Genomic DNA, 26,720 nt, shown 5'->3' with positions numbered 1-26,720 from the left:
GAAGCTCTGGAGATGTCAGAGAGTAGCTGAAGTACAACTTGGTGTAGACTAGAAACTCGGATAAATTTTACTTCAGATCCTCCCCCTTATAGGAAAGTCTTAGAAAGTAAAAGAATGTTTCTCTTGGGATAAGAATGTCTAATACAGATTAGATATGAAATGGTGAGATCTTCCAGATTCCTCTTCTGGGTGCGTGTACTTTCTTTCCACGGTTGGAATGGCATAGGAATTTTATGTACATATGCCACCGCTTCCATATTGATAAGGAAAATTGAATTAAGACTCTTATCAAGCTGAAAAAGTCTTAACAACTCTATTAAACTAAGACTATTTCATAACTGGCTCTTATTCTGTGTAGTAGGGTCATGCTTTTCTGCCGTTATTAAACTAAGACTATTTCATAACTGGCTCTTATTCTGTGTAGTAGGGTCATGCTTTTCTGCCATTATTAAACTAAGACTATTTCATAACTGGCTCTTATTCTGTGTAGTAGGGTCATGCTTTTCTGCCATGGATGTTGAGTGGCTTGTTTTATTATTAGGAATGGCTCCAAGCTTCCTTGCAGTGCAACCTCTTATTGATATATAACTCTGTTATCTCTGAGCCCAGTGGTGGTTACTTTCATTGAGGCTGAAGGAGACCCATGCTGGCTTTTCTTTTTAGTCTCTTCCTTCTCTCCTTCATCAACTTTTGTGGTAAAGACCTGGGCTCCCGAGTACTCTCTGAGCAATGAGCAGTGACTGGACTTTTGTTTATGTGAAACACCATGACAAGATAAGGTGTCCATAATCATGGTTTTGCCCTGTTTCGTTTCAGGCGTTTCTGGATCCAGCTGTCTGACAGCTGCACTAGGAAACACCTGGAGTCACAGTGTGAACACCCGGCTGATTCTCCAGTACCTTGGTTCAGAGAGAAGACAGGTGAGTGCTTTGACAATGTTCTCTGACTGTCAAGGTCAGGGAACAAGATATACCAGCAATCTGAGTGTTCATCTTCTGAAAGCATTGGCCACGCTGTCTGTCCTGGACCAACACTGTCAGAGGGTGGGTAAGGAAACCAGCCTCCCTGCCTACCTCAATAGCAGTTCTAATAAAGTGGAGAGACAAGTCACCCACAGGGAAAAAAATACAAAAACAGAGAGTTAGCTTGCCCCCGATGTTTGCCAATAGCTTGTAAGTGACCAAGGTCCACACCCCTAGGGATCTCAAACTCTCTACCTCTAAAGGGTGAATGAATGATCATTTCTCTTAGCTGATATTTGTTGAGGGCTAGATAATTTGTGTACAAATTAAATAATGATGCTGCCTTCTCTTGAGGTTAGTATGTTTTGAAATAATTAGGCCACACAGACCCTGCTAAGTGGATAAACTCTTCCCAGATCCTGGGTACTTTTGCATTAACTTATAAACCAGTAGTTTAAAGTACTGAATGATGCCAGAGCTTATCAAAAGGATAATGACTCTCAGAGCTGTCTCTTTATGTTGTCTATCCTAGACTCAAGTGAGAATTCCCCCCTTCCATCTGGAAAGGTTGCGTTCTACATCTTTCTTGATCTCCCCTCCCACTCCAAAGAAAGGAACACCACAGTCTGACCCCTTTGGTCAAATGTTTCGTAATTAGGAAGTTTATTTTTCCTGATGCCTAACCTCAACTTTATCCTGCTGTGTGGACCAGGTTCCATCACGACCCCTCCTGCAAGTGGGAGGAAGAAGAAGACAGGGTGATTATTCTGAGTTGTTAGATGGGGCAGAATTCAGAAGCCAGACTTGCCCACCTTGCTAAATACTTAACAAATCCAAGTTATTAATTAAAGAGGCGTGAAATATCCTGCTGGTGGTCCTTTCTGGGTAAGGTGGTAGGAAGGGAGTTAACATTTACCTGCATTAGGTAAACTGGCTCTTTTTCAAGGAATCAGGAATCATCAAAAACTTTGCTTTTGCAGACATAACTTTCTGCGTGCCCTTGGTTACAGACCAGAGGATTCTTCTTAGTTTGCTTGGGACTGTGCAAATAACATTCCAGCTTGATGATTGAGTCAGCCATGTTCTGAGAAGATAGAGCTGCTTGTTTTCACTTAGGGGAACATTCTTGAGTTTTCAGGCCCTGGCGTGCTCATTACCTCAGTGATACATTTTCCCTGATGATTTAAGTGTCCTGGGTTCTAAATCCATCACTTCTCTTTCAGTGGAACACATTCAAAAATGTTCCTGTAAAAAAAAAAATTAAAAAAAAATTGTTCCTGTAGAACCTAATGACCTTTGGTTTGTACCTTAGGTTATAAATCATGTTAAATAAATACTTGTTTGCAGCTATCAGGGGTATCATTAAGGACTGTCAAGCACTACTACCTAAACTCTAATTTGAGGAAGCAAAATTCCTTGTGAATTCATTCATTTTCACGGATCCTTAACCCTATGCCTTGAAAACTTGTAGTTTATCTCTGTTTTTGATTTTAGATGGTACACACTGATTTGATGATTCAGTTTATTATCTGTGGTACCATGGATTCCAGGTTCCCAGATCCTAGTTTTACTAATTCTAGTTAGCATTTATTAGTAAATAAAGAAGTTAGCATTTATTGGTAAATAAAAAGAGCCACATTTTTCTTTTCCTTTTGCTTTAATAAATTAACCAGTCATTTCCGTTTTGTCAGTGTCAACAAGAAGTAGCTGGCAGGACACATGCCATTATTTTGGGTACCTTTGGTGACTGGAGGATTTTGGTGGCTCTTGGTTCTTGGCTCATAAGGTCAAATGCAGGGCACTAGACACAAGCAGAACAGGGAGCAAAGCATGGATAGATCAGGGACAGTCTATCAACTCATATCCTATTAGATGGGTCAGCAGCGTTAATCTACAAAGGACAACTTGTTACTATCATACTAATCAATCAAGAGCAGAGTTAAATGTCTTTGAATCATGATTTCAACCAATAATTAGAAATTAAAGTAAAATATGGCCAGTGTTAAAATGGCCACCCCAGGCAAAAGAACATACATTGAATTAATGTATAGAAATGTACATGCCTTTGGGGACCAGTTGTTAAATTTGTGGCTCAGCAACTAGGATAAACGTTGATGTATAACAGCGGTCCCCATCCTTTTTGGCACCAGGGACAAGTTTCTTGGAACACAATCTTTCTACGGACTGGGGGTGAGGTGGAGGATGCGTCGGGTAGTGATGCGAGCGATGGGGGGCGATGGGGAGCGGCAGGTGAAGCTTTTCTCGCTGGCCCGCCACTCTCCTCCTGCTGTGCGGCCCGGTTCCTAATAGGCTACGGACAAGTACCAGTCCGTGGCCCAGGGGTTTGGGACCCCTGATATAGAAAACACATCCCTATCTGATGACCTTATCTCGACTTAGCAGAGGGTGTACCTAATGATTCAGTGAGCCCTTCCTGTGGTCTTACTTCATGACCAAGTAGAGAAGCCATGTGAAGATAAATCTTTTCTGGGATCTGTACACAGAACAAGACTTTAAAGCTACCCTTTAAGGTAATTGCACCAAATATTTCCCTTTAACACAATTTAGTAGGAGAGTTTGCCTAGATCATTCTAGGGTAGGCAGACCCATGGAACACCGGCCACTTGGGGAAGATACCAGGGTAGCTTTTTTTTTCATGCACAGGCGGAGGCCACTACGCCAAAAGATCAAGGTTATGGAATAAGGATTATGTTTTATCCCCTTTCTACGACACTGAGCTCTACAACAGGGTTTTTGCATGTGAGGCTTAGTCTGAGGCCACAGGGCTGGAAGGGGGTCAGGTCAAGCTGAGCAGATCTTCGAGCCGATTAACCCAAGAGCCAAATTGTATAGTCCAAGGTAAGGAGTCCTCCCTGGGTGATTATTTTCTTTACACCCTGGAAACTTCGTAAAATTATATAACCAAGAAAGAAATCTCCTTATCAGGGCACTCGCCAAGTTAATTCTCTTGTTTATTCTGCTTCGGGGTTGCAAAAAAACCCTCTTAAGAAGCTGGGAAACATTTTCTTTTGGACTAATTTAGCTTTTTATCCATTTGACTTTTATTTACTCTTTCCCTCCTCTGCTTCAATCCTGCCCCACCCTTTTTGCAGCATTTTTATTCTTACCAAAGACATATCCTTAGAGTAGAATTGAAATGGCCTCTACTAGGGATTCTGGGTTGTTTAGTTGTGTTTTGTTTTCAGTTTTTTGTTTTTGTTTTTGTTTTTAATGATCAAAAGTATGTTTTGGCCCACCACGTGCATGGCGTGGGGATGCAAAGGAGTAGAAGGCACAGTTCCTGCCTTCAAGGTTCTTCTGGTCTGGTTCGGGAGATGAACCAAAATGCAGTGTGTGAGTTAAAGAGCAAACTCACACTGAGACACCGTCACAGGCAGTGTTTGATTTGTGATCTAATAAGTGTTTAAAACAGCAACTGCGTTGAAGCCAGAGGAAGGTAAACTCATCAGAGGCACATTCATCTTTTCAGGAGAAGGTGGGACTTGAGTATCACTTATTTATTGACTATTTAAAATAAATTTATTTGTGGCTGCGTTGAGTCTTCGTTGCTGTGCACAGGTTTTCTCTAGTTGCGACGAGCGGCGGCTACTCTTTGTTGCGCTGTGAGGGCCTCTCATTGCGGTGGCTTCTCTTGTTGAGGAGCACGGGCTCTAGGCGCACGGGCTTCAGTAGTTGTGGCGTGCGGGCTCAGTAGTTGTGGCTCGCGGGCTCTAGAGCACAGGCTCAGTAGTTGTGGCGCACGGGCTTAGCTGCTCTGCGGCATGTGGGATCTTCCTGGACCAGGGCTCGAACCCGTGTCCCCTGCATTGGCAGGCGGGTTCTTAACCACTGAGCCACCAGGGAAGCCCCGAGTATCACTTTAAATCATAGTTTCTCAAGCCTGGCTGCACTTCCCACTCACCACAGGGGCACTTACAAAATACCAACACCAGGGCCGCACCCCAACCAAGTAAATCCAAATCTCTGCTGGTGGGGCCAGGCGTCAGTGTTCATTTGTTTATAAAGCTCCCCCCAGTGATTCTACTGTGCAGCCAACGTTGAAAACCTCTTGCCTTAAATAGATCAAACTAGGTGAGTGAGAAAGGACAGGGAAGATGTGGGGGTGAGGATGAACTGCAGAAGAAGAGCAACAGAAGGGCAAGTCGCATGTTCAGAAGACACAGGCTGGGGTTTGCCTCCTAACAAGAGCAGAGGGTCTGTGTATGCATTCATTTGACAAACGTTTATTTAATCAGCTCTTCTCTGCCATTTACTATGTAAGATGCTAGAGATTCAAAGTATAAGTTGATGTCCTGTAGTTGTTCACTGTGTACCTGGGGAAATAGATAAACATGTGAAGAGTACATGCTGTACCAGCGTCAAGCATCCAGTGAGCGTAGAGGAGGGGATGGGTGCTACAGCAAGGGAAGGTTCTGTGGTGATGAATGAGGCAGCAGCACGCAGAGTGGATTGGCTGAGGACTCCCTTGGGCAGCTCTCACAGTAACCAGGTGCCTTGTAACCAGGGACTGGAAAAGTTAGAATGAGGGTGGCTATACTTGAAAGAATGACGAAAAAAACTTGATGAAACATTCATACTATTTCTCATCGGATCCTCATGAAGTCTGTTTGTACAAACCACATATGGGATTATATAAATTTTTAAGTGCCCTGGAAGGAGTAAAGAAGTAAATTAAGCCCAACTAAGCTTCACACCCCCTTGATGAAATAAATATTATGACTCTCTTATTTCAACAAATTGGAAAGAGGTGACTTTTTCGTATAGGAGGTTTATTTAAATGGACGTTATAATAATATTTTCATCTTCTACTTAGAAGGTACCCTGAAATTACAGAACACTGGAGGGAAGAGCCTAAAGTACCCAATAAATTGTTGACAAGACCAACGCTGTTACTCAAACTCTTGATTCTAACTTGAATTCTCAGGCTTTTCTCGAAGTCCCAGGTTGTTTTTTGTGGGTTTTTTTTGCGGCACGCAGGCCTCTCACTGTTGTGGTCTCTCCCGTTGCGGAGCACAGGCTCCGGATGCGCAGGCTCAGCGGCCATGGCTCACGGGCCCAGCCGCTCCGTGGCATGTGGGATCTTCCCGGACCGGGGCACGAACCCGTGTCCCCTGCATTGGCAGGCGGACTCTCAACCACTGCGCCACCAGGGAAGCCTCCAGGTTGTTTTGCATTTTGGAAGTATATAGTGTTTCCTTTCTGGTGATGTAATTCTTTGCTCAGTGTCTGTTTTGTGTATTAAAAGACTCAAATACCATCACTGTGACTATTGTGATGGTGTTTGAGTCTGTAATACTGCAGCCCTAATCAGCCCCTCTTCCTTCAGTCTTGCCCACGGTCAAATCTAGTACCTGTCTCTAGTCTTGCATTTGTGAAACCTGAATTGTGAGCCCCTTGAAGGCTGTGACTGAATCTTAGCTGTGTACCCTCAGAGGCAAGGCAAATGCATGACACTTACACATTCAATGCATGTCTTTTGAAAATGAAAAAGAAAGCAGAAGCAAACTCCTTGCATCATACGTGAACCCAGTCTTAAGGCAGAAGGACATACTGCTTATTTAAATCACTCTTCCCCATAGGATTTGAGTTTTGCAGTGTCAGAGTTCCTTTAAAGTATTAGTAATTGTCATTTTAAAAGGTTAGCAGCAAACCTTGTAATTCAAGCAGATACTTCTATAGAAATACTGTAAGAATATTGAATATAGGAATATCTTTTGGTAGAACCAGCCTGCTGGGAGCTGTGGGAGAGTAGGAACCAGGCTTCCCTTGAAATCCTAGTTGGAATTCCTTTGTGTAAGCAAGCCAGAGACCTAAACACAGACCGAGGCAGAGCGAGGGAGGGGTTCTGCCGCTGCTTTCAGGGAACACAGCCTGGGGACTTTGGCTGAAGGGAAGGATAAGAAATCTTTGCTGCTATCTTCCACAGGTCTTACGTTCTCCTCTCTGTGGATGGAAAGGCTTAATGAAGGACTGAATAACTAAAGAAAAGATGATAAATCTTTTCTCCCAGATAAGCTGAAGGGCAGCTCTGGGACAGGAATGTCAAACATATATCCACATTCACCGAAACAAAGACAGACCTTGGAGATGATGTTTTTACCTGATATAAGTCATAGTTTTATGTACCCCTCTACCTTTGTAAAGTGGTTCCAGGGCATTCATCTTGTTTGTTCCCTTGTTTTCTGCCCCAGCTCATCTGCTTGTCTTAGGCAAAGAGACATTTTTTTTTCATGGTGACTTGATCCAACCAGAGGAGAAGTTTGGCTGTGCTGCCAGGGTGGGAGAAATTTCTTTTTAAGCATAAATATCTGCAGAAATAGCAAAGGGAACAGAGAATCCCAGCCAAGTACATTGCCTTGGGTATAAATGTTCCCTCCCTTTTCGGAGCTGCTCAAGTGAGAAATCTAACCTGCTGCCTACACTCTTCTATCAGAAGTGCTCTAACAGGTATTGAGAGACGGGGAGAATGTATAAAAGGGGAACCAAAAGGGGGACTTCTAAAGGGATTCTTTTTTCAGGTCACCAGGTAAGTGTATTAAAATGTAAGGAAATTCCACCTGAAAGTATGTAGTAACAGCAAATGAATACAGTGAACTAAGACTCACAGAGCAGAAAGACAGGCTCTGACGGAGAAAGGGTAACTCACGTACCTAAGCGCACACTTCCTGTTTCTATCTCCACGTTCGAAATAAAAATATCAATATCTTCCCCACCACTTACAAAAACAAAAAACAAAAAACCCAAACTCCATGGGGCTCCCTTTGAAAAAAGTCAGTGTGCTCCAAAAATCGCTACTTCTAAATGGGGTCAAGTAGAGAAAACTTACCCTTGAAGAGGTTCCATTGGAAATTGACAGTTAAAAATGCAGGGGTACAACTGCCCCCATGCTTCTGATGGGGGTGCCCCTTTCAGATGTTTTGGCTGTGATAGACCATGTACCTCTACTGAGAGAGAGAGCCCATGTTCCTAGGAGATTTTGAGCCACGTGAGGTCAATAAAATATAAAAATCAAACCAAAGCAAGGGTTGGGGAACCACCAGAGAGTTTTAAATGTCTTTTATTTTTTAATCAATTAGAGTTGCAAAATTAATTGTTACCACCATTTCAAAAAGGAAAAGGTAATTTAACACCAAAAAGTAGAAAGGATGTGTCTGTGAATAAAGAATACTGCTGTAACTTGAATACATTTGTTTTTATGGAAGACTTAGTACATGTCCTCATTTCTCTCTTTGAGGATCACAGTCTCTGACTGCCAGGGGCTGGATGGGCGGTCCAGTCACTGAATGTTTAGGTGACTTCCCCTGTGATGAGCCACTCATTTCACAGATATTTTGTCACCTCCGTCATTCTCCTCCAGCTCTGACTAGTTTTATTTTTACACACTGTCTGGTACCAAATCTCCTTATTCAGTGACCCTCTCAGTTCTAACTTGCTAAGTAAACCAGGGCAAATAGATGAACGAGAGATTTCTAGGGAAATCTCAGCCGTTGTAGTAAGTAGAAGAGACGCAGGGCTTTGGAGCCAAACTGAAGACCTCATTGTCAGGCTAGGGACAAAGGAAACATAGGAACAACATAGGAAACAGCTACAAGATCTCTTGGACAAGGCAGTGACCTGGAAATCAAGGATGCTGACATTTATTTGGCTCATTTGAAAATGAAGTTTGGACAGGATGTTGTATTTTAGCCTTGGTTGGTTAGCTATGAGTGAGAAGGAAACGAGGCAACATCTTTGGTTAGGAAAAGCAAAGGCGAGAGAAAGATTCAATATCTACATAAACTACAAACTGATTTACAAATGAACCAGCACTTTCACTAGAACGAAAGCATTTAGAATATGACAGTGTCCCACGTGAGATGCCCTCTAAGGATCATCTTAGCCAGTGATTGTCAACTACAGTGAATTTAAGAATCCCAGGTGTTTGTTAACAATGAAGATTCCCAGGCCCCACCCCCAGTGACCACTCAGGGAGGGTAAGCACTTCCAGTGGTTCTCACACGGGTGGTCTTCAGACCCACATTCTTTTCTAGTCCCTTCACAGGGGGGTGAGCAATTAGGTGTGACTTATTCAGGGTCACACAACTACTACGCAGTAGAAATGGAACTGGAATTAAATTCTCCCAACTTCTAATCTGTTGCTATTTTCACTTTGCTGACTTTTAGTAGGAAAACTCTGGGCAAAAAAGTCCTCAACCCAGTCAAATTACTAGGTTTGCAGGCAATGTGATATTTATATTTCCTCTGACTTTCAGTGGTTCATGAAAAGGTCCTATAGAACTCTGCAGACAAATATTTTTGAAAGGCACCATCCCACCCCACATTGCAATGAATTACCAGATAAAAGTCAGCATTTTAAATTCTTGGGCCCAGACATGTGAATAAGTGACTTTTTCCAAGTTGAACTTCACCGTGAGCATGGACTTCCCAGTGGAATGACTTACAGACAATCCTGCAAACAAGTCTGGCTTCTCTCATTGCCCCTCTCCTGCAACTGTCATTTGTGCTCAGGGAGGGTCACCCTTAAAATCTTGAGCTTCCTGTTGCCTATCTTTGTAGGCTAAAGGTGTGCAATGGTTTGAGAAAACTGGAGTTCTCTGGTCTTTCGTGTGTCTGGTCTTCTTAGCATGGGAGAAGTTTTGTAGTTATATTTTTTAGTCTTTGCATCTTTAGTTTGAAAAGTCAAGAGTGGGACAGAGAGAGGAAAGGAGGCAGGAGGTAGGCCCTGGGGGGACCCATTTTCTACCATCTTGGAGTCCCACTGTTTGGTATTGAAGAACATCCTTTCTCCGTTCTGGTGCTCCAGGCAACACTAATTTAAAGCCTCTTTAATCTTCAGGAACAGAAGGGGGTTATTAGCCTTTACTGAGTACCTACCTTTGTGGGTGTCATATTTGATAACTCCATGTACATTTTTCCATGAACCCCCGCGACAGCCCTTTAGCATAGATCTCATCATCTACCTTTTTATCAACAGAAAAACCGAGCTAAGAGGATAAATAATGTGTATCCGGTAGTAGTGTTGAGATTTGAAACCAAGTTTGTGTAACTCTGGAGCTTAAGTGTTTTTGTTTTTGGTTTTGGCCATGCCATGTTCTCTGAGATGCAGGGATTTATTTTTAATTTAGGAATAAAGTGAGATGCTAGAAAACGAAGCCTCGACTTAGTGATGATTCTTTTGGCTTACAACGGATAGTCCTTATTATTTTTCTCTCTGACTTTTCCGTGAGGATGACTGGATCGCGAATGTCATTTAGCTTACCTCCAAAGCTTACTGAATTACGTATTAGAGCAGCACTTCTCACTCTGGGGCAGGGACACTAGGAAGGAGAGGATGGGCTTGTGACTCTTGGCATGTGACTGAATGCTGCCTGCCCTGTCTGTGTATATGATTTGAAAAGCACAGCTTGTCACATGTGTGGCCTAAGCAAGGTCCACCTTGGAGAACTTGTTGTCTGGTTGCTATGGATGGGGGAGTATGCCTGCCTGCGGTGGTGCACAGCCTGGGCCTGTGACCTCTGCTTCTCTCCCAGGGGTCAGCTGTGGCTGTGAGGGTCGCAGCGTGGGACAGTACTGGTGTGCATTTCAGCCTAATTGGAACAGTGCACGGGGTGGGGTTCAGGCCCTTGCAAAATCTTAATGGCTTATGAAATTAGGTGTAGGGGCATGGAAAGCAAAGGATTTACATGATGGAGGTGTGAGGGAAAATGAATCAGATATGTCTGTAGCATTTGGTTTGAATGTATGTAAGTCCAATTGTGTTACCATAACGTTTTATGATATGCTAAACGTTATCTGATGCATGATTGGTTGAGCTTTCCTGATGTCTGCTGATCTAGGTAATCTGGGATTTTCAGTTACCGTACAGTTGACCTGCTGATTCCTCCCTTCCCTCAACCTTCCTCTTAGCCTGTTGCTCCTCTCTCCACACCCACCCTCCAGTCACCTTCCCTGGATTTTTAAGTCAGTCAGTGGCTCCTGGCAGCTGCCTTAGAGTTCAAACGCCTGAAGCAGAGATTTTTCCACAGAGGGTCTCTTTCTGAAAATTTCACTTCTTGGCTTGGCAGTGCTTAAGAGTTCTGGCATCTAGGACAAAGAACATGTGTGCTTGAGTCTTGGACCCTTGTTTTATTGTTACCAAAGGGACTATGATTTTGAGAACACCTTTGCAGAGCCAAGCTACAGTGGCCCTGCCCACTGCCTACTTGCTGAATCCTCCACTCAGACTTGGCAATGAGAGGCTGAGCAGGGATTATGATCCATGACTCGAAGTAACAAAATTCTCTGAGTGTCAGGCTTCCAGAAAGAGGCACATCAATAAAAACCTCTAAAAGTTAGAATTGAGGCATCTGGTGGATCTGGAAGGGCTTGAGCACAGATCACCCAAAGTCTCCACAGCCCTGGCTTCCTGGTCGCTTTGCTCGGTCTACCCGACCATTTATTGAGAGTTTCCTTTGTGCCAGTTGCTGTGCTAAATGCTTGGTGGGCATTTCTTGTTCAAGCCTCACAACTACCCTGTGAGAGATGTGCTACTAGGTACACTTTAGAGATGAGCATCTTGAGGTTTACAGAGCTTTTAAAAACTGCTCTGAATCACATGGCTTCTAAGGGGGTCCCCCCATACATATACACTCTTTTCCCTACATGCTTCTGTTCTTAACCATTATCCTGTCCTGAGCCCCATGTTAATGTAAGATTATTCACACACACTGCTTGGAATTAATTGCTGAACATTTCTCCATTCAGCCACTGGGGTGTGGCCACCTTCAATGGTTGTATCAGGTAGAATGCTCCCTTCAAAGAGTGAAATGAGTCATTGTCTTAAGAGAGCTTTGTCTATCTCTGTTAAATAATCATTATTATTTCCTATGACAATGTGGCTCTGGGTGGCAACGGAACACCCTTGAGGAAGAATGAGCTCCATGGGACATGGTCCTCTGGATCTCGCCATCCATTCAGGGGGCATCCCGGCCCTTGCTCTCTCAACTTCCGAGTTCTGGCCTTTCCAGCCAGAGTCTTCTCCACGTTCCGATTTGGCTTCAGTGTTCTGCCATGTATCGTCAAAGCAGAAAGAGATAGTCTCTGTTGACTCTTGCCCACAGTGGGGACAGATCTGTGCCTACCTGTTCATGGTTTCCTCCAGTGAGAACCTGCAGGCTAGGAGGTACGGTGGTGGGGAGACATCCCTTCCCTCATGGACGATGCAGAATGACATATAAGCCATACCTGCCTCTGTACGCTTTCCTTGCAAAGTCACTTTCCCCACAGAGTAGTCAGTGCCATGGTTTACCTTTTAAATCCTTCCTGAGTTGTCAGTTCTTCTCTGGAAGTTTTATCCCAGGACCCTGAGGAAGATTCAGTCACTGTCTAGTGAAATGGGAAGGCTTGGCTGTTCTGTGTTCTCTTACAGGTGCCTCCTTAAAATACAAGTTCAGTAGATCCAATGTGGCCTCACCCCTTTGACAGCTGTGCTCATACCACGCTGTTCTCTCTTGTTTGTAGCTATTTAGACAGTATTCTCTGCAGACATAGAGTCCTGTACTGGTCATGCATTGGAATGTTAGGCTCTTCTTTTTTTTTTTTTAACATCTGTATTGGAGTATAATTACCCCACAATGCTGTGCCAGTCTCCGCTGCACAACAAAGTGAATCAGCCACATGTACACATATGTCCCCATAGCCCCTCCCTCTGGCGTCTCCCTCCCACCCTCCCTATCCCACCCCTCCAGGCGGTCACAAAGCACCGAGCTGATCTCCCTGTGCTATGCGGCTGCTTCCCACTAGCTCTCTAGTTTACATTCGGTAGTGTATATATGTCCATGCCACTCTCTCACTTTGTCCCAGCTTACCCTTCCCCCTCCCCGTGTCCTCAAGTCCATTCTCTATGTCTGCATCTTTATTCTTGTCCCGCCCCTAGGTTCATCAGAACCTTTTTTTTTTTTTTTTAAATGGAATGTTAGGCTCTTCTTAGTGACTGACCTCCATTTTCTACTTGGGGCTCCATTCTGGAACTAACCTTACCTTTTTTTACCCCTCTTTCCCCCTTTTCCCATTAGACCTTGCTCTGAGATCCCTGTGACTGCCTCTGCTGAAAGCGTGTCAGCATTTGATCCCATTGCCTGCAAAAGGCTAGTCCTGCCCAAGAGCCAGCCTCTAACCTATTAAACAGCAGACATCTCTACCAAAGGCTTCATTTGTCTCTAGGACCCCTGTGCATAGGGGGTCTCATTACATGTTGTGGTTGTCCAAAGGCCAGGTATTTTCAAAGAAAACCCACTGAGACAAGTTGGCTGAGCGCCAGCCATAGCATCTGTGAAGTTTTGGTCACTTTTTTCTCTCCTAAAAATCTAATATTTTTCCTCAGTTAAGAAATGGCATACATTACAGCTTAAAATCTTTAGCAATAAATCTTCTAGAGCCTGTAATTGTAATAATAGTCCTTTGTGTATGCTCTAACCATAGACGTGGATCCTCTTATAACTCTTCTATTTTTATCTAGACTAGACTAGTTAGTATTTGACACTCCCTTTTCCTTCCATCCTTCTCTCCCTCCTCCTTCCTTTACTACCTTCAGATCTTTCCTGGGTAGATATATGTGCCAAATGCTGGGAATATGAAGTCAAATAAAGCCCGATTTCCTGCCCTGAAGAACCATGCAGCAGAGGGAAAACACCTAGTAGAGGGCGACAGACATAAATACATACGAGAAGGAGCTGAGGGAACTTCAACAGAAGAGAGTGTGGGCATCAGTATTGGGATGGTCAGAATCCTCATCAGGGAAGGTGTAGTCAGAGAAGAATTCAGAGGAAGGTGTAATGTTTAAGATACCGATAAGACTTGAAAGACGTATCAGTACTTGCCAGGTGGATGGGGAAGGAGGCTGAGGAAGCTGTATGAACAAAGGCCCCGAGGCGCGAACTGCAAATGGTCCTTCTTTATTGCTACTGGGGAGGGTAGGTGGGTGTCTCTGCGACGGGTGGGGGTGGGGAAATGGGGCCTGTGTACAAAGACAAAGCAAGGAAAGGGAGGGCAAATCAGACTTGATCCCAAAGGCTCTCAGAAGCCCCACTGAGAGACTTCCAGCAGGGCCATGACATCGGATTTGTACTCTACAGGGCCCTCTTGGGCAGGGGTTTGCCATACAGGTTTGGAGGGACTTGAAATAAGATGCAAAGAAATGAGGGCCTGAATGGAAACAGTGGCCATTGAGATGGAGAAGAAGGAAAAGAGACGAGATGGTAAGGAGACAGGATCAACAGCATTTAAGCACGGAGATTGGATCTGGAAGGAGGGGTTGTTTCTGATGTAAGTAAGTGAGTAGATGAGGTTATCGCTCATTGACTGGGCTAGTCCAGGAGGATGAGCAGGCCTGGGGGCGGGGAGACAAGAGCTGGATTTGCTCGGCACACACACCATTCCCTGCTTATGTGACAGTGTGGCAACTTCCACTCTTCCACCAGACCTCAATGGCTGCCATCAGGAATTAGCTTGGAGATCAGAAGGGACTTCTTGTGCAGAATCTTGAGTACAAAGGTTCTCTCCCCCGCACTGACCCCCCACCATTGCTCCCAGCCCACCATTCCCTTCTTCCCCACCCTCAAGTGCTGCTTCCTTCTTTTGGAACCCTGGCTTCTGTAAAGAGATGGTGGCCCTCAGAATGTATGGGACATGAAGTTTGGAAACATGTGCTGGGGAATGTGAGGGGAAACGACTTGCAGTCAAGCCCCTGAGCTCAGGGAGGAGAGGGCCTGTGGATGGCTGTAGCTCCCCCTCCAGGGAATTCTGGCAAACTTCAAGTCCAGGGGTGTGGAATCAGTAACGAATTTGGAGATTTACCAGTTTAGGCTTCAAGGTTTTGTGTTTTAAAGATTCCCATCTGCAAATTGGGAATCAGGAATCCCTGCCTTAGTGGGTCATGCCAGTCAGTTGCTTCTTTGCTCTCGGTCCACTCCCTGCCTTTCCCCTGCTCTACTTGGTACCACAGGGAACTGACAGTGTGATCTGCCTTCCCCAGGTTCCCTTTCCATTGATTCTGCTTAGTCTGGGGCCCTGGAGGGAGGATGTAGGGCAGAGGTATGGGAGAAACCATGTCTTTCTGCCTCCCTCTCTTTGCTTCCAGTGCTATCTCAGGCAATGACACCAATTCCTTCTCCGTGATCCCTTTGTGGACCCAGCTCCACAAAGAGCTGGAGTTGGGCAGCTCCATCCTCTGGGCCCTAGTAACAGCACCTCTTCCTTGTTCCTCCAGCCCTGGGGATGGTGGTGGCTTCTTACTATTGCTAGTCTCTAGGTTGCCTCACTGTCCCCTATTTTCTTTTCAGCTCTTCCAACACATTTGTAACTAGTTCCCAACATTAACTTCTCTCTCTTAAACCACCTGGGGTGAGTCCCATTTTTCTGAGGGACCTTGATTGACATGGTCTGCATGAGCTCTCTGGTTGGCACATGGTTAGTAAAAGACCCCAAACATTCTCCATTGGTTCTGTTCCCCAAAGGACTCCTTTGTCTACCATGACTCTCCAGTCCTGAGAGTTGGGTTCCTGGACTGGGCTGTCTTGGAGGGCAAACATTTTGTGCAGTGATTCCTGGATGGCAAGAGAAAAGGAGCTCTCTTGGCCCAGTCTCCTTCCTGTGGGATTTTCCAAAACTTTCCAGATGTGTCTAAGCTCAGGAAGCATTTTAGTGGCTGGAAATAATGCCTCGTGGGGGTTGGTGGTTTGAACCAACAGAAGCTCCTCTAAAAGAGGTGTGTTGAAATGTTTCAGGGCCTGTATACATGTATCCAGACCCTGCCCCTCCCTTGTTGAAAGCATGGCAGGCTCCTTCCTTTAATGGGTTCACGTCATGGAAGAGGAGTTGGCATTCTCTGAATGCACTGATGTCGCAGAGCAGAGGACTAGCTCTGAAGGTCGGAATTCTCTCCAGGAGGGACAGGATGGTTAAGTGGTTAGCTACGTATTTGGCTTCTAATTCAGATTCCACCTCTGATTCTATAAGGAGAATTCTATAATCCCCTTCTAAGGCCAACAATAATGGCTATGAGATTGATCTAAATCATAATAAATCTCTTCTAAGGCCACTGTTACCAACGTAATGAATTGGAGCACTCTGGAATTCTCATGAGGATGGGCGTCATCCATCTGCAGGATAGATTACTGATTTTCTGCGAACAGGTCATGGCTTTCACTGTGCTGTGTCGTGCCCAGTTTCTTAGCAACTTTCAGAAGGGGCTCTGTTGGGGAATTATTGTTGTCTTAAAGCATTCATCAAAGAGAAGTAGAAGTGGAAGATCTATACCTGTGTACCTTCTCAGATCCTTCAATACTGGACCAAGAAGTAGAGAGTAATCTTTTCTAGTCTGTGGCGGCGAGCCCCCAGAAATAGCTAAGAGGCTCTTACGTGCTCTGTCGCTACAGGGAATAGCTGAAACGCCATCCTTTCGAATGACTCTGAATGCAACCCCATATTGATTCATCTGAGCTGTGTCCAGGAAGTTCCCAAATTCTTTAACACAGTAACCAATAACTAGGATACTTGTGTGGTTAATTTGATGATGCACAGAACTTTATAGACCTTGGGGTCAGGTATATGTTTTCTATTAGAAGAGCAGGATTTTAATGAAGAGGAAGCAGGTGGTGTGCACTAATATGAATAGAGCTTCTGGTGTCTCTGAAATGTCCAGCATTGTATGGTATTGCTACTTCTTCCTTCTAACCAAGTTTCTTCTTTTAGCCTACAAGGGAGCTGATGGAACGAATAATAGCCCCAGAAATAATATGGGAGAACTTTTCCATTTGAATGCATCAAAAAGCTAGGATGATTTTTTTGTTCTCTCGGTGATTAAAATTAATTCATGGATCCTAGCCTATAACACACATACATAAGCCCACTGTCTTCACCTCTAGGTACCTAGAAAAAAGACTCTCCATTGTGTAAAAAGATAATGGTATTTTAGAATGAAGTTCTCTCTTTGTCTCTAATTAGATATGTGATCTTGGGCAAATGACTCTGAGTCATAGGTTCCTCTTCTGTAAAATAGATCTAGAAGATGAAGCAATGCCATGCTGTACCTCGTTTACTATTTTGTACAATGAGAGTATTCTTCATTATTTATGGTAGGGCTTGCCACATTGTTTGTTTGTGCTAAACCATGGGATACAACCCTAGCACTCTGCTCAGTTATTTATTTGGCTGATGACTTCCTCTTGTAATGTTTCTTGACCAGTGGTCAGAGGAATACCTCTTGGAATCCACCAGCAGAGCTTGTTAAAATTCAGATTCCTGGGCCCTCCCAGACTAAATCAGCAGCACTGGGGGGGCCTAGATATCCGCATTTTTATACATTGCTCAGGTGATTCTTAGGGACACTAGGATCTAAGATCCACTGCCAGCTGACAGCACATGGTGTCCATATGACTGACTTTAACTCTCTTTATCCTTTGCATCCAGTCTGCAGGGTCTTAGCTTGGGGCTTACCCCTGACTGGATGATTTGGTCACACCTTTTCATCTCTCTAGGACCGTTTTCTTATTTATAAAATGTCGGGGCTGGAGTATTAATCTCTAAGGAATCCTTGGGTTCTAACAGTCCATGGCAGTAGTTCTTTTTTTTCTTTTTTTAAATTAATTTATATTTGGCTGTGTTGGGTCTTCGTTGCTGCGCGCGGGCTTTCTCTGGTTACAGCGAGTGCGGGCTACTCTTCGTTGCGTTGCGCAGGCTTCTCATTGCGGTGGCTTCTCTTGTTGCGGAGCACGGGCTCTAGGTGTGTGGGCTTCAGTAGTTGTGGCTCGCCAGCTCTAGAGCACAGGCTCAGTAGCTGTAGCGTGCACAGGCTTAGTTGCTCTGCGGCATGCGGGATCTTCCCCACCCAGGGCTAGAACCCGTGTCCCCTGCATTGGCAGGCAGATTCCCAACCACTGCACCACCAGGGAAGCCCCATGGCAGTAGTTCTTTAGTGACTTGTGAGAGTTCCTGAACCAATCTTAACAAGTCCTATTTCTTGAGTCCCTACTATGTGCTGGGCATTGTGCAACTTTTACATATGCTTCATTTTTTTTCTTTACAGTAACCTATGATATTGGCACTATCAATATTCACACTTGACACTTAAAGAACAGAGGCTTGGAAAAGGGAAGTAGCTTGTCCAAGTCTACTTAGCTAAGAAGTGGAGCCACAGTGGAGTGGGATTAAACCGGAGTCATAAACACGTGAATAATTGCCGGGGTTGCTGTGCCCCCATGGCTTCGAAAGGCCTGGGGCTTGTCCAGTGTGCTGCTCATTCACCCTGTGTTCCACTCTCCCAGCAAAGGAGCCTGGTTTTGGTTTCCTTAGATGTTTACTTGGCCTCTTGCTTAAGCATTCGCCTCTCCTACTCAGTAACAGTGAAAGGACCTAAAAAAAAAAAAATCCCAGGGCTGGAAACATTTTGTTTCCTACAAAAAGAATATTTTGCAGCCAGCTCTGTGGTCGAAAGTATTTTTCCTGTGGTCTAGGGATGGGTTGGATCCCATCTCTTTTTGGCCAGTGTCTGAGAACTTAGCCTGTGGCTTCCCATCAAGTCAGCACACAGTACACTGTGTTATTTAAATGAGTGTCTAGTGATGTTGAGTGTGTGCACAAGTGGATGGATTGGTCTGTCTGGGTGTATAAGAATGTGTCCATGTACCTCTGGCCTTTCCAGTGCAGAGAGAACCTAGGAGTGGTTTTCCACATGCTGCACACATCAACATAGCTTTTAAGGTTTCATCACTCACACGACAACCAAACAAATTCAGATGCTGACAAAATGAGAAGAGAGTGATATGTGAGCCTTATGTGGATTTGCAAGTAATCAGAAAGCCAAGAGAATCTGAGATTTTGACCTGTCACATTTCTTTCCATTTTCAAATGTTCAAAACCAAAACATGGGGTTGGTTTTATTAGGTGGCAGTGTGGTCTGATGGTGATGGCAGAAAATGGGAATTCTGAGATCCGCCTGCAGCCTGGCCACTTGCAGAGTTCAAGACACTGACCTTTGCCCAGCCTTGCGTAAGTCACTTCTTCTCAAGGACTGCATTTTTCTGTCTGAAAACATAAATTAAAAAAACACACAATAAAACAGCTGTATGCTTCAAATAATCAAAGCTCTTCTATGGGAGATGAATTTTGAGCATTCCAACAGAGTTTGAAGATAAGAAGTATTACTAGTGCCAGGTACATTTTCTTTACTCATAATTTGGATGCTTTCAGTGAGGCTTTGCAGTGTGTGGTAGTGCCTAGAACTTTCTAGCCTTACTTCCTTTGTTCATGCTGGAAAGCCCTTCACTTGAAGAAATCCTACTTGTCCTTTATGGCATGGCCTGGATGATGCCATTTCTTTACATTCTTCTCACCCACCATGAAAAAGTGGCTCTTTGGGTTCCCACTGCACGTGGGTTTTAGGTGGCATTTCCCTGCCACATTAGGTGTTCAGCTAAATTAGAAGGCAGGGCTGGCTCACTCCTAAAGGTCCCAGCACAGTGCAGAGAAGATGCCCAACGTGTATTTGTTGACTTAAATGAAATAGGCTTCTCCAAGGATGACAAGCTACTATTCATAACTTCAGCATTCTCTTGTGTAGCTTTCCATTTGGGGACTTTTTAAATTTAATTTTCTTGGCCGTGCCACGCAGCATGTGGGATCCTAGTTCCCCGATCAGGGATTGAACCCACGCCCCTTGCATTGGAAGCATGGAGTCTTAACCACTGGACCGCCAGGGAAGTCCCTGGGGACATTTCTAGAACTCACCACATCATGGCATCCAGGGAGAAAAGTCGTAGCCACTGGATATGGGGGCATCACTCGAGGAAATGAGCAAATCCCAGTGATGGAGGGAGTTGTGAATCCTTTTGCTTTTACATTTTAGGGGGGAAAGATGTTAGGGAAGATTTGAAGGGCTATTGGAATAGAAACTAAGCCATCATGAGTGCTTCATTTTAGAGGGGCAGGGATTGAGACAGAAGTAGACCCCAGGCCAAGATTCAAAATTGGTGGCATTGGCTTCAGGGCTGCCCCTACCCTGGGATGCAGAAACTGGCCCATCCAAGTCAGCCCGTGGGAAAGGATGGCCACAAAGAGATCAGGGTTCACCCGTGGGGAAAAGCTGGCGTTTGCTCCATTTCCTCATACAGGGCAGTGGAGCTATTCTCACGGTAGGGTTTGGGGTGGGGTTGGGGTATTGGTAGTGATTTTAGTAAACCAGTTTTCCGATGACAAGGATGTTTCTGTTTTTACCCCTTAACAATGAGACAACAACCCAAATAACAGATCCCTCAGCATGTTGAAATGCCAAGGCTAAATGAACTGGTAGAACTTTGTGGCTTTGGCTGTTGGCTTACAGGCGTATCCGTGCATTAGGGCCATGGCTTGGCAGGAGACAAAGCGGCTGTGTGGGTCTGTAGCAAGCTCTCCGGCTCTGTGGCTTTCTTTGATATGCAACTGAACTTTGGCAAATTTTTCCTCTCAAGTCTCTGTTTATGAAGTTTGGGGGTAGACAGATACCCTCATTACGGAGCCCAAAGCCAACAGCAAACTAGAACTACAGGATGTCTTCCCACATTCACACTCTGCTTTCAAGGCTAAAGAGCTGGCCCACAAGGCTTACAACCAAGGGACGAATTAGGGGAAGAGACCACTGAATTCTCTTCCCAGCTTCACACAGCTCTAAACCTGTAAGCTTGGCCACATCTCTTAAACGTTCTTTCTTCCAAAATGAGATCATTGTCAAAGGACCAGTAAGATCACCAATTTATTGGTTTCCAGTGTAGTTGTGCTTAACGACAACAGCTAACATTTATTAAGTGCTTAACCGCTTACCATGGTACATGTAATTATCCATTCAGTCATCACATCTTTGTAAGGTATGTGCTATTATCCCCATCCTACAGATGAAGGAATTAAGGCACGAAGAAGTTAAGTCATTGCTGGTTGTTGCTGTTCTTAATCACTTATTCACTAAGTTAAGGTACAACTCTGCAGCTATATCTTAAAATTGAACAGCTTTCCTGAATCCCTATCTGCTCAGTTTTTATCACTGGGCCAGAGATAATAAAATTATTGGAATTAGTATAGTTAGCATTCTTCATTGCTGACTCACCTTAAATTGCAAGTAGGCATTGGCCATTCTCAAGTTATATCATTCTTATATTGAGAAACTTAGAATGAGGACGTTTCCAAAGTCCTGAGCAGGTATATAGAAAGTGGTTAATTTGGTGAACAGGTGGGATTACCCATTCTACCGAACTTGAACAGTAAAGGGAAACCAAATGTGGTGTTGGGCTGAGAAGAGTTTAAAAAATTGGAGGTGGGGTTTCTGTTCAAGTGCCAAGGTCAAGCCGAGGGACTCCAGAGGGGCTGAAAAGTGAGGCTCTGTGCCACGGTTTGCATCTAGGTTATTGCTGTGCACCTTTCCTACTCACTTCTATAGGAAAGAGCCTTTGTGGGGTAGCCTTTATGCTTTCTATAGCTACCCCAGGGAATGCCGAGGATAACATTCTTGTAATAGGCACATGATAAGAGCTATACAAACAGTATCTTTATAATATACTGTGAGGTGGGTTTTTACAGTAACACTATGAAATGGGCATTATTACCCTGATTTTACAGTTGGAGAAATAGGCTCAGAGAGGTTTAAAAACCTCTCTGAAGTGAAAACAACTAGTAAATGGTAGAAAAGGGAGTCAAACTCAGATCTAACTCTAAAGGGACTGAGACTTGATTTTCTTATAAGGAACCACCTCTCTTCAATTTTCAGCCTGTGTTGTACCTACTGGCTAGAGGTCTGACCAATGGAGGGATCACGTACCCTTTCTGTAGAGATGGTTTGCAGCAGTCAGCTTAGAGTCAACCCAGGACTTTGCTGGAACAATCAGAGTTGCTAAATTGGTAGAATGTAAGCCTGGCACTCTTGGTGGCCATCTTTGCCACTGTCCAGAGGGAACCCACTTGAGAATGACAATGAAGTCAACCCAGAGGGGAAACAAAACCAAGAGATTTCATGGGGGGAGAAGGGGAACTTCTGAGGTCATCGTCTGAGGCCCTGGATCCAACTGTGCCTGAGGTCACTTACCCTGAACATTCCAGTTATGTGAGCCAGTAGGTTTCCTTTTCTGTTTAGTCTCAGTTGCATTTGTGTGACTTGCAGCAGAAAGGGTACCGAATATTACATGCATTAGATGCTCATAGTTATGTACCAAGGTGAGGCCAGAAAACTCTAATAATGAGAATCATTATTATTAAATTGGTGTTTATATCCTCCCATAGGTAGAGAGGAGTTCTGATTAATCAGGCCCCCCTTCCTCATTTCCTGATGATTCCATTCCTGTGTGTCTCCTCTTCCTTTTACATTTGCTCTTCCTCTCCTTGGTTTCCTTTTGGCCTTTTCCTTATTCGCATCCACTACTGTAGAGAGAATAAAAAGCACGAAACGTACATTCAGCTTTGCTGATTGATAAGGCTCTTTGAAATAGTTCAGATAAAGAGTAAGAAATAAAATAATGACTTAAAAGCAATTAAAAAATCATTTGGAGGTTATAGTCAGCCATGGCTTCATTGTCACGTATTAAGCTTTATGGAAGTACTTGATGTCATTTCTTCCACGACAAAAATACAGCATTTTCTGGTTTAGTCCCACTTAATCATTAATGATGGGCTGTAAAATATTCTTTCTAGTTCAAAAGTGGCATCAAATAAGTAACTGAGATGAAATTAGAAATAATCTTGGAAATGTGGTCATTTAGCAAGCTGGCCTTTACTGAACACAACTACTGTGTATTGTACTAGGCTCTGGAAAAAGCAAGGACGAATAAAACATAATGTTCAAAATCTAGCTGGATCGGCAAGCCTAGGAACCACTGGCCATAATGTAGTGTGACGGGCGGGAGGATAGTGAAAACATTGTACGACTGGTCCTGAATAGGAAGGGACCAGGCAGGATGGATGCCACACCATGGGGGAAGGGGCTTCTGGAACACCCCCTCTGCTGTGTCAGGCAGTAACTCCTTAGTACTGGATCATGTAGGTGGGTCCCAGGGCTGGTGAAATCCTGGAGCCCTGGGGGCTTTAGGAACAGCAGCTATTTGCCCCATGGCATGGCAGTATTTCAGTATCTTAACAACTGGATCGGCCTGAGTAAAAGCCTGGGAGTCATTCTGTCATCAAGGCCTCTTAAAGTGGAGGGGAGGGAGGAACAACGATCCTCCTGAGGCGGAGAGAGGGGCTGAGGGTAGTGTGACGGAGGACTTTTGAGCTGGGCTCTAATGAAATTCATTCTAATTTCATTCTAATGAAATTCATTCAGGGAGAGAGAACAGCCCAAGGTAAGGCATGCCTGACATCTTTAATCAGCAGAGCCAAATTTGGGAGTGATCAGATGGAGAGGAGGTAAGAGGTGAGACTGGGGCACTGAGTTGGCCCAGGTTGAGAAGGACCTGCCAAAGAGTTTGAAAAGTAGATACTAGAGAGCCAAGAATGGTTTTCAAGAAATTAAAAACATGATAGTTCAATGGTGAGGACTTTTGGTTTCTGTGCAAGGGGTCTTGCTTTTCTGATGGAAAGAGAAAACTCACTTTAAAATCAAATAGATATACGATCCGTATGCTCTACAAGGACCCCTCTTTTATAGATTGATCTGATTAATCTGGGAAAGCTAGAGGTACAGGGATTTATGCCACAAAAGCCTTGGACCGATGTTCACCCTGAGACAAGGAGCTAGGAAGTGAGTGTTTTTCTGCATGTGTCATCTTCTGGATTCCCGAGGCTTTCTGGGTTACTTCAAAGCTGCCCATTTAGCTTCTTACGGGCAGGGACCTCATCGTATTCATCTTTGTTTTCCCTAATGTCTAGCTCAGTACCTAGGACATAGGAGGTACTCAGTAAATATTTGTTGAATTAGTGTAACATTAAATAAGTCATTCGGATCTAAGCAACCATTGCTTACACTTATTTTAAATATGGTTTTATATAATTGCAAAGTGTCTTCCCTTTTTAGGTCCTGTATTTTCATTCTGGCATGATCTACTTGCAGTGGCATTCAGCTGGAGTCTATGCCCGCTCGACAGGAAATTTCTGGCAATAACAAATTGTATATCCTGGCTAGATCGCTGACTAAGTATGGCAGAACGCTCCCTCTCTCTTTAACTTGACTTTCCCTACCTGTATGAGGAAGAGTATGTTTTTGCTTATTTATTCTGAAAGGGAAAACATAAAAGTAATGCGTGCTTGTTGTGAAAAAAAAAAAGCAAGAAATATAGACTAATACAGAGTAGGAGGGAAAATCTTTCAGAGGTATATAATCTTCTAGGCTTTTTCTATTATATATTGAAATATGTTGTGCTCACAATATCATTCATACGTCATGGATAATTTTCCATGTAAATATAGGTACTAATCTTTTTTCATAGCAGCATAGTGTTCCATGATAGGGATATACAGAAATGTAGGCAAGAGGATGATGACATTAACATGAATGAAATGTTGCATTCCTTAAACTCAAAAAAAATTTAAGCATTTTTTGTTTCAGTTATTTAAAACAAACAACTTTGATCTAAGCTAGAGAAGTAGCAATCAATAATTTCACTTCAGAAACAGCTGGCAGCCTGTTAGTATTTGTAGCCCTGCTCTGCTTCATCGTTAACCTTGTCTAACCCCTTCTATCTAGAAACCCCAAAGAGCATAGTAAACGTTACACAAATACTCCATAAAAGTTGTTCTTTACTGATCTGGACCTTTAAATATAGTTGTTGTTTTTTAACGTCTTTTAATAGGGCTCGCCTTAATTGGTCCTGTCTCTTGATCCTGATTTTTAAAGGGGAAGATGGCTCAGAGAACTGCTCCAGGTCACCGAATAAATCCAAGCTCAGAACAATAGGATTCCTTTGGACCCATCCCCCATGCTGTCCCCCAATTCACACTCCCCCGTCACGTGACTTCTGCGAGATGGAGATTCTGCAGCTGTGCGGAAGAGGACTCAGGTCTCTCTGCTCTTGTGTTTCTGGACCTGGCTTTTGTTTTTGTGTTTTGTTTGCATTCTCTTTTTTCTTGCCTTTCTTCTTCTTTGGTGTCTCAGTTTTTATAGAGTCCTGGCTGGCTCCCTTAGGGATGAATCTGCCTGCCTGTTTATACATGAATCCGCAGTGTCATTAGGATGGTTACCTCTAATCATTCTTCCTCGTTGCTATTAGAAGAACTCTGTCTGAGCACTAAGAAAACTTCAATACGTGGGCTCTTGTCTTTCCCATAAAAGCTTTTGTCCCATAGTAATGAGGCAGAGCTCTCATTTACTTCTAAAACATGATTAACTCCTTGGGAAGGAGATGAAAAAAATAGAGTTGTTATTTAAGATGGGTACCCTGGGGGAACAAAGGAGAGGCTTTTCACATTGTTGTACCTCCTAATTGGGCCAAGCCAAGGTTGCTGGGTGCCATTCCAGAAGGCAGCTCCCTGCCTGGTGGGGGACAGGAGCAGCGGGGTGACAGATTGCAGCTGACATTGGAAAGGCGTGGGACCACAAAGAGCTTAGGACTTTTTAAGGTCAGATCTTCTGGACTTGCCTCCTATACCACCTTCCAAAGGGCCCCGGGCGAGAGAAGGGAGCTTAGACCCCACGCTCTGCTCTGTAGTCCCTGACATCAAGAGTTCCCTCACTCAGAATCTCTGGGAAGGGGCTGGTTTGCTTTATTCCTCGCAACTCTATATTGCTTGCACTGTTTATAGTGAACATGTGTTATTTATATAATCAGAGAGACATAAAGCTATATTCAGAGTGTGGGCAGGGGAAAAGAGAGTTGTTTGGTGGAACTCACAAATAATTCCATAGTGCAGTCAACACTAAAGATAAAAAGTGTTTGTGGGATTAGGATACTTTAAAAGGCACCTAAAAATTCTGAGCAGAGCTGATCCTTAGCATGATGACAAACAACGAAGACTAACGCCCACACCTCCTTCCTTTAGAGGCTCAGTGCCAGGCCTTGCTGGATCCTACAAAGGGCCCTGTCCACATTTCCCAGCCCAGAGAACATCTGTATTGCACAGTTTTCTACCCCTTTGATGGTCAATATTCATCTGTATTCTCAGCTTCAGTGTCCTGCATTTTAGGCAAGATTATCTACTGACTTATTCTGGAGAAGTTTCTCTGACTGATGGAACATGTATGTGTTAAACAGGGAGACCACATGAAGACACAGATTTTGTCCGAATATATGATTCTAATGAGAATTTCAGACTAAACTGACAGCTCCCGGTGATGCCCTAACAACACCAGAGAGAATTACTATATGAAGTTCCAGCTTCCTTCCATCTTAATGAGCTTGTTGCAAAGACTAGTTCAAACTAGACTGAGTTGAAGCCCTAAGGGAAAGGATAGGGAAGGTACTCTGTTGTCTCTCTGTTACACCCTTAAAGTCATCTGAATTCCTGTCTTGTGTTTCCTTCTTGTCCTTTGCCCTTTTTTTCACCAGAGGAAGGCTTTAGGGAAATAGTAAGAATGCTGTGGTAACAGAGGGAATTAATTTGACCATGCTCTGAAGAAAGAGTGTGTTGATTCCCACTAGCAATAGTTTCTCCACCCATCAGAGCAGGGCCAGGGATGTGGACCATTACACAAACCAGTCCCACTTGACCAGCTGTTTTTGGAGATGTCAAGCCCAGAGTTCAGGCTCTTTACATAGAAACATGTTGCCTTCTTCGAATCAATTCCTGTGAGACTAAAGAAAATCCCGTGTGGCC

The 26,720-nt window shown here is 44.0% G+C and overlaps 1 protein-coding gene across 1 annotated transcript in view; it reads left to right on the top strand.

The window, feature by feature from the left end:
* The window catches only part of RAD51B (RAD51 paralog B), a 610,290-nt gene that overhangs the window by 556,523 nt on the left and 27,047 nt on the right, over nucleotides 1-26,720 (top strand). The window contains exon 9 of the mRNA XM_060140648.1: nucleotides 817-920. Coding sequence (XP_059996631.1) covers nucleotides 817-920 — 104 coding nt within the window. The remainder of the gene's footprint in view (nucleotides 1-816; nucleotides 921-26,720) is intronic.

The sequence above is a fragment of the Lagenorhynchus albirostris genome, chromosome 1 (assembly GCF_949774975.1).
Source record: "Lagenorhynchus albirostris chromosome 1, mLagAlb1.1, whole genome shotgun sequence".
Classification (NCBI taxonomy): domain Eukaryota; kingdom Metazoa; phylum Chordata; class Mammalia; order Artiodactyla; family Delphinidae; genus Lagenorhynchus; species Lagenorhynchus albirostris.
The sequence above is the reverse complement of the archived record's forward strand: the minus strand, read 5'-3'. Positions and strand labels throughout refer to the sequence as shown.